General features: G+C 40.7%; 1 protein-coding gene across 6 annotated transcripts in view; it reads left to right on the top strand.

Annotated features, from left to right (window-relative positions):
• The window catches only part of ST7 (suppression of tumorigenicity 7), a 291352-nt gene extending 277854 nt beyond the window's left edge, over positions 1-13498 (top strand). For 4 of the 6 annotated variants that reach the window (XM_036759849.1, XM_036759848.1, XM_036759846.1 and 1 more), the window contains 3 exons: positions 1300-1392; positions 4380-4519; positions 13109-13375. In XM_036759849.1, the coding sequence (XP_036615744.1) occupies positions 1300-1392; positions 4380-4519; positions 13109-13204 (329 nt within the window). In that variant the 3' untranslated portion in view covers positions 13205-13375. Of the gene's footprint in view, positions 1-1299; positions 1393-4379; positions 4520-13108 lie in introns of all 6 variants that reach the window. The other 2 variants (XM_036759845.1, XM_036759844.1) reach the window with 2 other exon arrangements.
• The last annotated feature ends 1656 nt before the right edge of the window (positions 13499-15154 follow it).

The following is a 15154-nucleotide window of genomic DNA, read 5'->3' as shown; positions in this document are numbered from 1 at the left end:
CCCAGCAAACTGCCAGCAAACTGGCTCTCTTCTAATCCTGAGTTCATTGTGATTTATATTCTCTGTGGCAATGTGCTGTAACCTCAGAGTGATACCACTGTGGTGTAGATTGACTGCATTCCAAATGCTGGAATCACATACAGAATGTTTTTACTTTTAAATAATATTCAGACACCAGAATAAATACCATATGTGCACTGAAGCTGGTTACAATGGAACCTTGTCATTTCTTGTGAGGGAGAACATTCTGCGTTTCTTAGTCCTGTTTGAAATAAGTATGCAAAAGATAAATATGTACATTGACAGCATTTTGAGACGGGTTAGGTAATTACATAGCTTAGGATGTAACTGCAATTACTTTAAATGTAGTCTTTGAAACTGAAAATATGCTTCGTATGTAGTCATACACTCCCCACTGCCGCATACACGAGAGAGCGTGTGGAAGGGAGAATTGTGTTAGATTGCATTCCGTGTCTTATGTTCTCCATTGACAGGGTATTGTAGTTAAAAGACATCTGTTAAGGAAAAATCACCTCCATGAATGCTGTTCATAGGAACAGTGCGACTAAAATGCCGATGACATTGCAACAGTGAGAATAACATCCATGATAATGGGAAAGGATGGATTGATTGGAAAGCCATAATTCATTCTTGGGGTCTGTGTTATCATAAGCCACTAGAGCATAATTCAGGTGGCCTGACATCATCAGAATGCAGATAATCAATCTCTCTCTCTCTAGATCCATTATTTTTCACATGATTTTGAAGATTTAAAAGTTTCATAAGTACAAAAAAATGCCCCCCCATCCCGCATTTTTGAGTGTTTTTTTTCCTTTAAATCCATCCTGGTTGAAAATTTATTTCACTTGGACACATTTAGAAAAAGCTATGTTAAAATGCCTTTCATATTTTTACATTTGTAACATGTTCCAAATGAATCAATTCAGATTTATGTTCTTGTAGCGCTTTACTACCAATTGGATTCTTGGGTCAGCGCTCATAACATTTTTTGAATATTTCACAGATGACGGGTTGGGTCATTATTATTGATGGCTTCCCCTCCCCCCCACTCCAGTTTGTGAGATACACCCACAACATGAACTGTGAGATTAATGCGTGAGTAATAGATCATAATCATCATTGCCCACTTATCTGCTCCAGGGATCAGAGTTCACGGAGGTCCAGCATTGTTTATGGTAGTTCTCCAAAGTCTAAAAATGCCCCAAAGCCCTTCTTGAAATTATGAAGCAGTGAAGTGAATGTTGAGCCTATAATAAGTTGTTGTTTTTTTCTTTTCAGCTTTTAGGATGATCCCTTATCCCTTGGAAAAAGGGCATCTTTTTTACCCTTATCCAATCTGTACAGAAACAGCAGACAGGGAGCTGCTTCCATGTAAGTTTTAACTGAATTCTATACCAAACTCCTGGTTTTAACCAACATGACTTTTGCATCCAGGCCTAGGGGGGTGAGGGAGTGGGTGATAGAAATGTAGTATTTCTTTCCATTAGCCATTCCTGTTCTTGTAACTCAATTATTTTCCAGTGGGTTAGGTGAATGGATGGGCTTGCAGTAACTGCCTAGTGGTTTCACCAAATCTCTCCAGATTCCTCAGAGGGTAAAACCCAAGGAAAATATGAATTAAAGGGAAAATCTTTGCTATTTATTGGGTGCCCAGGATGTGTTAGGTACTTCTGCAGGTAAGAATCAGAAGGGAACCATAGAGGGAAACAGCAGTAGATTAAAAAGCATATTCCTTCATGTACAATGGCATTTTTTAGGGACTTTTAATTTGAAGAGAAAGCACTGACTGGGGGAAGAGTTATGGATATGGATGAGTAATGGACAGGAGAGTGGGGTCTAGGTGCCCTCACATCATTGCCAGGGAAGGAAGATTGAGGGAGGGTAGGCTTTCTGTGGTGATGCAATCCTCTTAGTTGGAGGGATTTCCCATGTGTATCAGATTGATTGACTAATTGAGTTAACATTTATTGAGAACTTTTCCAGCCTCATCAGTGTAGGGAAACACCAATGAGAGAGATAATGCCCTCAAGGACTTTACAGGCAAACAGTCTAGTGACCCATACCACATGTGGAAAGTATTATTTATGAATTTAGTGTATTACAACATTGTTTTGACAATTTGGGCTAAATAATTGTTATCAAAGCAGTTTTGGGTAAACTGTGTACAACTATCACTTCCAGGCTTTTTATGTGGTCTGTGTTAGGACATTTTTTCTCTCTCAGATAATCAACTTCAAACCTTGGCTAAGTTCTCTCTCTCCCACCCTTTATAATCACTCCAATTATAGCAATATCTCATAGATATAATGTACAAAATGCTTCACACCAAAGAATGCTATAACATTGGAGGGTGGCATATATAGCAAATTTTCAGATGATTGAACCAGTCATAAATCACCAAGTTGTGAGGTTTAGGCGCAGAACTAATTGCTGTCATCATATATTGAAGTAGCAGGAGGTTCCTTACTCATTTCCTTTCTTAACCAGCCCTAATATGAAATTCCTTATTCTTTTAAAAAGAAATTGGTAGATGTTATCTTTCTTTTTTACTACAGAATGGCATTTATGATCATATAGAACTTTATGCTCAGTACCAAAGAGTACACATAATGGCCTCACACTTTAAACCTGACATTCTCCTTTCCCTGGAGTTTGAGAGCAGGAGGACAATTTTTTAGAAAAGTTACAAGAAAATAGCTCATTAATGTCTCAACTAAGTTTTACTTTTGCCTCCTTTTAGAATCATGAGCTAGTCAGAGCAAGACTAACGTTTCTGAAAGGAACCTCTAAAACAATGATAATTTATAAACTTCAGAAAGAAAATCTTACCACATTGTATGAGGGAATGAGATTATTTGAATGTCACCTCCTGATAAAAAGGGTTTTGGGTTTTTTAAGGTGGAAGAGTGGTGAATTTTATTTTAAGTAAAGATCGTCATGTTGCCAATTAAAAATTCAGTACAGTAATCACCGAAGAAAAAGCACAATATATGAATTGGGCCTCCCCTTCACTCTAGTCTGTATGGATAGCTTACTGATTTATTAATCATTGACTGTTGAGGAAAAGATCTTTACATCTTCAGTTTCCTTGGCCAGTGACATAAATTATAATCAAATTCTGTTTCCACTTCTGGTAATCCTTCGTCATTGACATTGAGGTGGTGGTCCCCCTCCTCTCTCTACCCAACTCAGAAATAACAAAGGAGAACCTGGGGGCACCATAACATAGAATTCCCTTGTAGAGACCAGTATCCTCTTTTTAGCCCAAAGTAGTAGCTTTTGGCAGAGCCTCATAACTACGATCCGGGCAACTGTATTGATCCAGGATTCTCCTAGACGCAAGCTGGGAGGCCTGCAGACACAGAAGGCATGGAGATGGGCTGCCTGTGAATTCAGCTGATTGCCACAAAAACTCTAAGGAGTCCCCCATAAATATTCCACACCCAAAACCAGCTTTTTATTTTTTCTGGTGGTGGGAAGGAACATTTATCATAGAAACCAACAGCAGTTCCTTCTGTCAATCTTCTGTGTCCAGCACTTGTCACATGAACCCAGCATTCTTTTAAAACCTTCTGAACTTAACACCAAATAAAGTGAGAATTTCCATGAAAATAAAGGAACCCTTCCACTTGTTGGCATTGTGGCTTCTTCACATCAGCTCTGTTTGCCGTTTGTGCACAGGTTGTCTGTCCTCTTCCCCACCCTGGTAGAACACATGTTCCTGGGGGCAGGGAGGGTCTTCCCTACATTTAACAGAGTGCTTTGTATGTAGTGGGCACTTAATACTTGTTGAAGTGAAGTATGGAGCAGTGTTCACAAAGCAGGGTAAGGAGGCGGTATCGAGATGCTTTCAGTAAGGAAGGTTGAATCACACAAAGAATTAGCACAGGTCACTGTCCCCACCAAGTCCCACCTCCCACCCCGTTCCACTTCACACACACACACGAAGGAACCTCACTTGTGAGGGTGAACGCTTATCGCTTAAAACCAGTCTTGCCAAGCATAGAGAGAAGATATTAAAAAGACACCATGACCAGCCAGGACGATGTGGAAAGGAACAAGAGAACCCGATGGGAGAGTACGGGCAGGACTAGACTAGAAGGAGTATGTGATTTGAGGGTTATTTGTTCAAGGTTCTCCGTCATAGATTCAGAACTAGAAGGGAACTCAGGGGCCGTCTCGTCCAGCCTTCTCATTTTCCAGATGAGTAAACCAAGCCCCTAAATTAAATGACCTTGCCCAAGGCCACACAGGTAGAAAGCTAAAGTAACTCAGGTCTGGGGCCGCTCTCTGCCAGACCACAAGTCACCTGCCATTTCATGTCCACGCTGACTGTTCCATTCCTGTCTTCTCTGCAGCTTTCCATGAAGTATCAGTTTACCCAAAGAAGGAGCTTCCTTTCTTTATTCTCTTCACTGCTGGATTATGTTCCTTCACAGCCATGCTGGCCCTCCTGACACATCAGTTCCCAGAGCTTATGGGGGTCTTCGCAAAAGCTGTGAGTACTCTTCAGTATGGAGCCCTCAGGGAAAGCGAGAGCAAAGCCAAAGTGACCCAGAGGGGAAGCCAGCAAGACCCTGCATTTTAGAAATGGAGATGGCCCCGAACTAGCCACTGCCGACTGTTGAGCGCCTGGATTTTCCTTAGTAGCAGAGAAGTCTAAGCATTGAATGTCACTTGTGCAAAAGCTTAGGGAATCTGCAATTGATAATTCCATTTTGTTTATCTCATTTGAATTATATGACATATTTCTAAGCTTAGGATATTGTAGCTTCTCCCATTCAGTAAATGGAATCTGTATTTTTGAAGTTAATCTAATGAAGACAAATTAAAAATAAAAAGCTATAAATCCTTGGCTCGTTTGAGGAAATGAATTGAAGGGAAGTGCAGAGTTGTACCATCCACTCATGGGCTCACATGCAACCCAGACTACTATTAAGTTGGTAGGGCCATTCAGAGGGGAAAGGCACTGCCAAGAAGTCACTTAGTGACTTGGGCGATCTCTCATGACAGCACAAAAACACATCAGTGGCTGTCCTTACAGAAAATGCTTTTCATTAGGTCGTTTGATCATCTAAGACAACATGGGCTGGAAGGAGCAATTTGCAGATTTGCACACAGATGATTATCAGACAAAAGAAATAAGAAAACACATTATTACCACGGGGTTTGGGTTTCTCTGGCTCTCCCTTCAAATTTCAAGGTAGACAAGGTTAAAAAAAAAAGGTGGGGCAGGGAGGATTTCTGACTTTAGTGACTGATTTTTTAATCAGCCTGGCTAGCGACTTGAATGGTGGGAGGTGGGGGAATTGTGGGGGTGGTATAGCTCATTTTAGCTGCGTTTGTGTTGGTTCTTATAAAAATCAGTATTCAAATCAAATGCCCCTGCTCCCATTCATAATTGAAATCATAAAATCTTGAAGATAGATTGGACCTTTGAGCTCATTTAGTACAATCCCTTCACCTATACAAGAACCCTTCTACATCTCCAACACACGATATCCAAGTCTCAGCTTGACCACTTCCAGTAAGAGAACTCACTACTTTACAAGGCTGCCAGATCTGTCGTTGGACAGCTCGAATGCCGAGAAAATTGTTCAAAATCTATTTCCCTGTTATTTCCACCCATTGATCCTCCTTTTGCCCCACAAAGTAACACAGAAGTCTTTTCTCTTTCACATAACAGCCCTTCAGGTATTTGAAAGCAGCTATTATTCCCCTCTCATGTCTTCTCCAAACAAAGATGTCCCCAAAGCCTGAATTCAGCTGCTTCTCACAGCACATAGTTTATAAACCCTTCGCACTACTCTAAACACCCTCCAGTTTATCTATGTCCAACTATCCATACTTCCTTTCATCTTCAGCCTAGCCACAAATAAGTTGCTTAAACTGAAGATTGAAGTCCAATTAGTAAAAGTTAAAATCAGGATCCATTTGCATCACCTAGATCATCTTCATCAGGTTCAGGACCGAAAAGGAGCTCAGCAATCATCCAGGCCAACACTCATTTTATGGTGGAAGGAACTGAGACCCAGACAAGTGAAAAGACTTTTCCAAGGACATAAAGTGTAAAGCTGGGATTTGAACCCAGGACCTTTGACTCCAAATCCAGCATTCTTTTCACTGCACCATTCTTGGTGTCTTCTTTTCGCATCCCAAACCCTCCCCCCTCCAACCCCAAATCCCACAAACCAAAGGTTTACTCAAAAAAGGTTTGTCTTTGAATCTGTTCTATTCATTAAGATAACACATTTCACAAAGACTTTGATTTAGTGCGAGTTGCAAGTTGAGTAACATCCAGCTCTGTTGTAAATGCCTGGTTACGATGCAAATCAGCCTCTCCTGTTCAAAACCATCGTTACCCATGAAAAGCTTAACTTCGGACTCTCGTCGTCGGGTTGTCTGTTTTGGTCGGGATGAGAGGGGGAAGCGAGTGGTAAAGCTGGAGACACAATAGTGTGCTTGCCGAGAGGAGGACCAGCCTATCTTGAATACACAGCTGTCCCTCCAGTGTCTTGGAGCGCTCTATCCATTGTAGACTTCATGCCAGCTACATCTCTCCTTTTTCAGCTTTCAGGAGCCTTGATTTTATGTCTGGATCATGAAATGATACATTTTCTGAAATATAATTAGATTGTAAGCTCCTCGACGGCAGGGAGTGTGTCTTATTTCATCATGGTGTCCTCACTATTTAGCACAGTTCCTCGTGCATAGTAGGTGCCTAATAAATGAATTTAATTGGGTTGAGTTGAATTTAGGGTTCTGCGCATGGGTCTTTAAGATTGGTCACATTCATCTTACCCCTCGTTAAGGTTTAGCAGATTCCAAAATGTAAGAAGGGACTTCGTTGAAACTGAAGATGGATTGCCTGGATGAGACGAGCACAATCTCACTTCGGTTCCCCACCCTGCCCCCAATGTCTTCTTCACATTCATCACCCCTGTCACCTCATCAGGCTGCTCAGACACTCCCCATAGGTTATCTCTGCTGCCCTGTGGGCTGTTTGCAAGCATTTGCAGCTTGTGAAAATGATCTCAGTTTGGACATAGATAATGCCCTTGGGATAATGTCATTTTGGGGAGTGCAAAGGAGATTGAATGACTACCTGTATGCCACCCCGTGAGTTGTGTTGAACTTAAGAAATGTCCGTTGTGTTTATATGTTTTCCCGTCCACAAACATGTCGATCTGTTGACATTAGAAAAACCAAAAGAGCTGTGTATTGTTATTGTGAAATAGTACAATTAAAGGCATTTAGCTGTTTTTAAAAGGGGGGAGGGGAAGAGGCTATCCGCCTCTGCGACTTAAAAACCCATCTTATGTTTGGTTACTAAGATAAGGCTCCTCATATAAATAAGTTATCATTCCAGGCCCAGGCTCACACAGAATGTGGGAAGGTCAGCATTCTGACCCTCTCTGCTTTCAAGTGTCCTGTCTCTGCTTCTTCTGTTCTCTGTCCTGAGACTGAGCACCGCCCCCCACCCCCACCCCAGACTCTAGCCTCTCATCTTCAGTTATAGGCCAGAGCCTCTTTGAAGTCAGATATTGATTACAGAGAAATGTCAATTGTCGCATTGCTATAGGGCACCTGGAACTTCTTCAGATAAGTGAGGGCGTTTCAAATGTTAAGGATGCACATAGGGAGCCGTGACCTTCTCAGAGATAATGGAATTTCAGGGAAGAGAGACTCAGGCAGCTGAAGTATCACTCTTCCTTTTCTAATTATTATTTCAGTTGTTTTTTCTCACCATGAAACACTGATTTAATTGTTGTGAGTTTCAGTTTGAGACTTGACAAATAGGTCTTTGCCATCTGAACAGAAATTTTGTATGTTGAGATAGATAAGCTGTTACCCAGGCCCAGGAGGGTGATCTGTTGTGCTTAATTTAGGCTTAACTTTGTAGGTAACTTTCCTTTCCGAAACTATAAATGAAGCTGCTTTTTTCCTTTGTTAATTGATTGTGTCCAGAAACATTGGTTGATTGTAAAACATGAGCATATTCACAGACACAGCATAGTAGAGTGTGGCATTTGAAGTCGGAAAACCCAGTTTTGGTACCTTTCTAAACTAATTACTCGCTCCTCATCCAGCATGACTTTGGGGCAAAGACCTCTTGGATCTATACTTAGTCCTACCTTTTCTTACTGGTAAAATGCAGAATTTAGACTGTAGGATACTCTCTAGAGACTCTCTACCTCTGGATTCTAAATATTACATGCCATGCTGGTTCATCCTTTAATGAGGACTTCGAGGTTGGGGAAAATCATTTCTTCCTAAGAAATTTTTTAGTTTCACCTTCCTGTCACCTCATTTGTGGTTCCATAAACCATATTTTGGCGAGTGTAATTATTGTGATACCTCGCATTGAAGCCCATTGGCCTAGCAGTTCATTAGTATACTGAGTTGAAAATTGAGTAATTCTCTGTAAGCCTCCAGGGTGACGTGAGGCAATTTCATAAGCAGGACCACCTCATTTACCTAACCCCTGCCGATTGAAATTTCTGAGCCAGTCCCGATGCAGTTTCATCTTGTAATCATAGAACCATGAATTAGAAAGAACCTCTGAGATTATTTATTTAGATCTGTACCTGAAAAGGGATCCAACCAACAATATCCATTCTCTAATTGAAAACCACCCATGAAGAGAGAGCCCACTATTCCCCATTTCACTTTTGAACAATTCTGGTGAAGTTTTTCCTTTAACAGTGAGCTAAGGTCTGAAAGTTCCATTCGTTGTTCCTGACTCTGCTTTTAGAACAAATAGGAAAAAAAGCTAATATGCCTTCCACATGACTCTTCTACTTCAGTGGGTCTGTGATTTCATCATGATAGGTATTCACTCCACTAGTGCAGATAGCAACCTAAAAACTTCTCATGATGTGATTCTTCTCCATCTCCTTCCATAAATTCTACCTAATACAGAGAATTCTAGAAGAAAGCTCTGCAGAGGCCATCTAGTCCAACTTTAATTAAAGGCCATCCCAATTAAAGGCCATCTAGTCCATACTTTAAAAAAAAAAAACCTTTAACATCTCTAATAAAATTGTGAACGAGCCTCTGCTTAAAAAGCTCTACTCAGAAAATCAATCATTGTTTCCATTTTGGGCCAATTTTAATCATTGGAAAGCTTATTCTTCCATCAAGCCACAGCCTATATCTCTGCAACATTACCCATTGCTCCTACATCTGTGCCCTAGAGCAAAGGCCCAAGCAGAACAAGCACAATTCTCCTTTCTTATTCGAAGGCATGAGGTCTTTGAAGACTGCTATCCTCTCTATCCCAAGTCTTTTCTTCTTTAGACTCAACCATCCCCAGTTTCATCAATTCTTTTACACATGGCATGTTCTTCAGTCAATTTATCATCCTGGTTTCCCTGCTAGCACTCCAGCTTGCCAATACCCTTCCTAAAATGTGGTGCCCAGAATAGAGTATGACACTCCTCAGTTGGTCAGACTAGGACCTAGCTGAGTGGGAATATTGCCTCTATCATTCCGGACACTGCGATCTAGGATAAAATCAGCTTGGTTGTTGAGTTACACTGCTAATTCCTTCTGAATTCACAGTCCACTAAAACTCCTAGGTCTTTTTCACATGATCTCATTTGCAGATGTCTAATCCTGAATTTGGATGTTTGTTTTTCTAATTTAAGTATAGAAGTTTTATTTGCTTTTTTTAAAAAAAATACACACGCGCATGCACGTGCGTGTGTGTGTGTGTGTGTGTGTGTGTGTGTTTTGTCGTCATTGGCAATTCCTTATGACTCCTTCCCATTCTGAATGCAACCCTCCCATGGAACTAGTACACGTAGTCAAATCAGGATGTCGGCCAAGTCTGAAAATATATGCCTAATTCCACACTTCAAGTCTACGTCTGTGTTAAGAGTTAAGAGACACGCTTCACTACCAGTCAATTGTATGAAGTCACTGTATTGATCAGAGTTTCAAAGCCTTCTATTTGTTTTTTACTTTACATTATTCTGGACATAATATGAATTGTTGACTTGGTTCAATGTAGTTTGCTCTGCATTAGTACATACCAGCATTCCCAAGTTTGTCAGAGTTATTCATTATCATTTTTATAGCTCAATTTTCCATTACATCCAAATACCATAATTTGTTCAACTGTTAATCAATGGACACCCACTTACAACTTTGCATTTGCCCCTGTTATATTTCAGTTGCTTATATTTTGGGGATCCTGTCATCCACCATTTTATCTGTCCTCTCTCAGCTTTGTGCTGTCTTCAGATTCAGTAAGCACACCATCTTTGTCTTCATCCATGTCATTATAAAAATGGTTAAACATCATAGGACCAAGGACAAATCCCTGGGGCACTTGAATCTACCAAGCTGTTACCAGTCCATTAATTGACTACTCTTTGGATCAGATCATTCAGCCAGTTCCAAACCCACCTAACTGCACTGTCATCTTTTCATCTTGTCCCCAAAGCTAGCATATAAAGTTTTACCAAATACTTCACTAAAATCTAGATAAAGAACCAAAACCTACAACATTCCTCTGATTCACCAGTCCAATAACCCAGTGCAGGTAGAGAAAAGAATTAAGTGAGTCAGGCAATTAGTCTGATTGCTTATTCTTGATGAAGCCATGCTGGTTTTTAATAACACTTTGTTAATAAATGCTATAAATTATACCTTCAATGTTTTAGAGTTTTGTAGGAATCTAAGGCTAACAGATTTGGCTATAGTGCATAGACTACTCTTTCACCTTTAAAAAATTCAGGATATCACCCTTCTTGCTTCCCATGATCTTTTAACAACCAACAACAGCAATGCAGCTATCATATCTACCAGTTGTTTTAGTACTCTAGGATGTTGTTCATTTGGGCTGGGCAACTTCAACTCGTTCAAGACAGCCAGATACTCTCCTATCAGTTCATCATTCATCTTGGGTTTCAAGATAATTACTGGAGGCCTTCCTCAAGACTCTTCATCTCCCTCTGGTTACATGGCCAGCCTACTTCCCTTTGCCATCTTACATGTCATTGATGTCATGAGTACTTGTCATATCATTGATGGCATGCCATTTTCTGACATTTATCACATGTAAGTCATCAATAATCATATGCCACAAGCAACCTGTTGTGCTTCCATCTGACTACCCTTTAAATACCAAAAGACATCATTCCACCCTATTTTTTCTCCAGACTAAGCATCCCTGGGTCTTTCAACCAATTCCCCAGTAACATGGTATCATCTTCTAGGCAAAAGTAGAATTTTTTAGAAGACACTGGTAATTTTGTTTTCCAAATTTCTCCTTATTGTGTTTATGGTATTAGAAGGACTGTCCCTCAGGATACACCATTACAGCTGTCATACTTGGTGGAGCCATCCCTGTGCTCACTCTATGACTCATTTCTCTGAAAATGACCCATGATGTGGCATCTCAGAATTTTGAGGGTAAAGCACCCCCTGCAGCAACACAACTGGGCTATGGATCAGCTAATTTCAGTGTGTTTGCCTTGTACAAAGTGTGGTGCCTTGCACAAAGTAGGCACAAATGTTGAATTAAATTTCAGCAGAGAGTGATTACATGAAGTTATCAGAAACCTCTCCATACACATTATGCTTTTCTGCTAAACCCTCAAAACTTGCAGAACTAACTAGAAATGAGCCAAATATATTTACCTAGACTATCAAATGTTTTCTTTAATACTTATACTCTGTCCCAATTTGTTATGAGGAATTGATGCCAAGTTATGGATATAAGTAAGGAGATAGAAGTAATTGTGGTATAAATGGATGACTTGGCAGGCAATGGCACGGTACCTCCCAAGAGACTTAGGCTATGGCTCTGGCAGAGCCAAATACCACTATTTTCACTGTATAGATTAGGTATGATTTTCTGGCAGGTGTTGGTCAGTTTGGCAGATTAAAAATACAGTTAAACATGAGTTGGTAGATCAGTTCTGATGTAAAATGTAATATAGACTTATTCTCTCACTTAAACATAGATTCTTGGTTTTTTAACAAGATAGAGACAAAAAAAGTTTATTCTGGATTTTTTTAAGGGGACACTGCATTTAATAGTAAGGTTGAAAGGGACAAAGATGCCCTTAGATAGACTGACCTCCATGAGAGCTCTCCATGAGCCTCATCACGGAGTAATGTGACCCTTAGTTCTTAAGGACTATGCTGATAGAGCTTCTGCTTTGGCATGTGCCATCCAAGAGAGAAAGGTTTTGACCACTAGTCTGATTGGACTGTGTTCCTATTGTCTGGGACCCAGCCTCACTCTGTTTAGAAAGGCTCACTAGTATATTGGCCAGAGTGTAATAAACCTTGCTTTTGTACATAGTCTTACAAATCAAGGCAGGCTTGCCCACCATGTCGATGGAGGGAATATCCACACCAATGAAATCCCAGGGCCTTGATATATTCAGTAGGGAGGCCTAGAGGAGTTGGATGAAGTGTTTTAGTCCCAGCGATCACCGGCCATGGGGCCTTGAACCAGTCACTTTGTCTATTAGATGGGTGCATTGTCTGTCTCTCAGGCATGGTGGAACTATGGAATGATGGCTGTCTAAGGAGCAGAGGGGCCCTTTGCAAACACTGCCCATTCATCTATCCAAGCCAAAGGGCTGGAATCCAAGTTCCAGGGGCCCTTTGCAGACACTGCCCATTCACCTATCCAAGCCAAAGGGCTGGAATCCAAGTTCTGTCCACCAGACTTGCACCAGATTTGGGGTCAGGGGACCTGGTTTTGAATCCTGGACCTGCCACTTGTGAGGCAATGCAACATACTGCATGGAGTGGTTAGAGTCTATAGAAGACCTGGGTTCAAATCTTGCCTCCAATACTGAATATCTGCGTGACTCTGGCAAAGTCACTTAACCTGGATGAGCTTCTGTTCTCCCAACTGTAAATTGATTAGCTGGCCTCTGAGGTTCCTTCCTCCAGGCTCTCTACCCTATGATTTACATTTCCTATATATGTAAATAAACTGTGCTTCTCTTGGGAGGCTGCCTACCTTGCGGAGGTGTACAGTGCAGAGTACAGATGTGTGTCGTCACTCTTGGATGAGGTTTTATCTTCTGACTCTCATGTCTCTCTGGTTTCTTTGCAGTTCCTCAGCACTTTGTTTGCCCCTTTAAATTTCGTCATGGAGAAAGTAGAAAGTATCCTGCCATCCAGTCTGTGGCACCAGCTGACAAGGATCTAAGGGAAACACCCTCCCACCCCTGCCTTCCCCCAATTCTCTGTCCCCCCAACCCCCAGCATCGACCCGACTGCCATGATATCTTCCATGCCGACTCCTTGTTGACTGCGAGAAAGCATGATTTTTTTTTAAAGGGAAGCCGTTTTAAGACTTTAAAAAAATTCTTCATGGATTGTCTGTTCTCATATTAAAAAAAGTTTTTGTTGTACAAAATACATTGATGTTCAGTTCTATTATATTTTGCCTTCAGAAAAGATAAAAAAAATCTCAAAAATAAACTTTTGTGTATTGCAGCAACCAGTTGTTTCTTACTAAGTCTTCAAATGTCTTGTAGCTTTTGGTGTCCCTGAAGAACTTTGGTTCCTCTGTGGGAAATCAGCCTTTGTAGCTTCAAATTCTGACTGTAACATCATTGCTGGTAGAAGTTAGAACCCCTCACAATCTATGGCCTAGAAAATGAAGTACTTACCTAAGTCAGGAACACTTAGCCTTTTTTTTGTGTCACAGACCTCTTTGGCAGTCTGCTAAAGCGAATGGATCTCTTCTCTGAATAATGTTTTAAAATTAATAAAATTTACAATATTACAAAAGAAACTAACTACATTGAAATACAATTATCAAAGTTTTTTTTTAAACCCAGGGTTAAAAGAAACCCTGACTTAATTTGTTCTTTAAAATTTAGAAATTCTCTCCCCCCAAAATTGACTGTCCTCATAGGCCAAAAAGATAGAAGGAAATAGCAGTACAATTTATCACTCAAAATGTGCTTTTGAGGGTATCCAGTGGAGTTGTTTCAGAACCGCTTCATTTATTGACTCATCTGAAAAGTCTTTATGACACAGAGATACTGCAGCTGCAAGGGACCTTAGAAGCCAACTGGTTCAACATCTTTTCCCCCTTTTTGAAGTGAAGTAGATGATACCCAGAGAGGTCAAATTACTTAGTAGTTGCCCAGGGTCACACAGGTAGTAAGTTACAGAAGCAGGACCTCTGATGATAATCTGTATACTGTTTTTTTTTTAAACTTGAGCTGGGTATCATGATGGCTTGTGTTTGGAACATGAGCATTTTACCAATATTGATACTTTTACTCATTTAATCATTTTAACTGATGGCTGAATTTTAAAATTATCATGATTGTTTGATGACAAATGAATGGGAGAAGTATTTCATTGGAAATGGTTTATCTGCTCTAGGGGACAAGGTACCAATTAAAAAGCCAGCATAGAATACGTGCAAGAGTTAACACGTGGCTGACCACTCGAGGATTTCACTTTGTGGAAGAAGGAGAAGATGACCTACAACCATCATCACTTGAGGAAGATGCCTACTAAGAACAAGGAAGAGTGGTTCTTAAGAAGTCATTCTTTCATGTCTCTCCCCCCACCCCCAATTTCACTGCTAATAAAGGTCACTATTTGCCTAGAAAGTAAATTGTAGAAGGTATCACACAATCTTCCTTTTTGACGTCTGTTCACCATTTTCCCTGGTTATTCAGGGCATGCCTGCATCCAAGGGAAACAGAGTCACTTCAACAGGTAAGATCAAGAGTGGAAAGGGCTGCTCATTCCATCAACACGGAGTATCTCCTACATGGGTAACGCTGTATAATTTAATTTGCCGAACCCAGAGATAAATAGGATGCAGTTCCTCACTCCTATAAAACCTGCAGTCTAGAAGGAAAGAGGATGTGTGCAGAACACTTACAGTACACAGCAGAATGTAATAAGTACTGGGAAAACCAAAAAATGCCAGGTGAGTTTAGAAGAAGGTAAGATTTCTTCCTGTTATAGAGGTCAGGAAAGGATTGTAGATGGAAAGAGACATTGTCAGGAAGGCGAGAAAAAGTGGGATACAGCAAGTGAGTCAGTTTGGCTGGGGCATGCAGTATGGACAAGGGAGTGGTGGTCAGTGAGGCTGGAAAAAGGCAGTGGAGGGCCTTAAATCTCAACC

Source organism: Trichosurus vulpecula, chromosome 5 (assembly GCF_011100635.1).
Source record: "Trichosurus vulpecula isolate mTriVul1 chromosome 5, mTriVul1.pri, whole genome shotgun sequence".
NCBI lineage: Eukaryota > Metazoa > Chordata > Mammalia > Diprotodontia > Phalangeridae > Trichosurus > Trichosurus vulpecula.
This window is presented reverse-complemented; position numbering and strand designations above follow the sequence as displayed.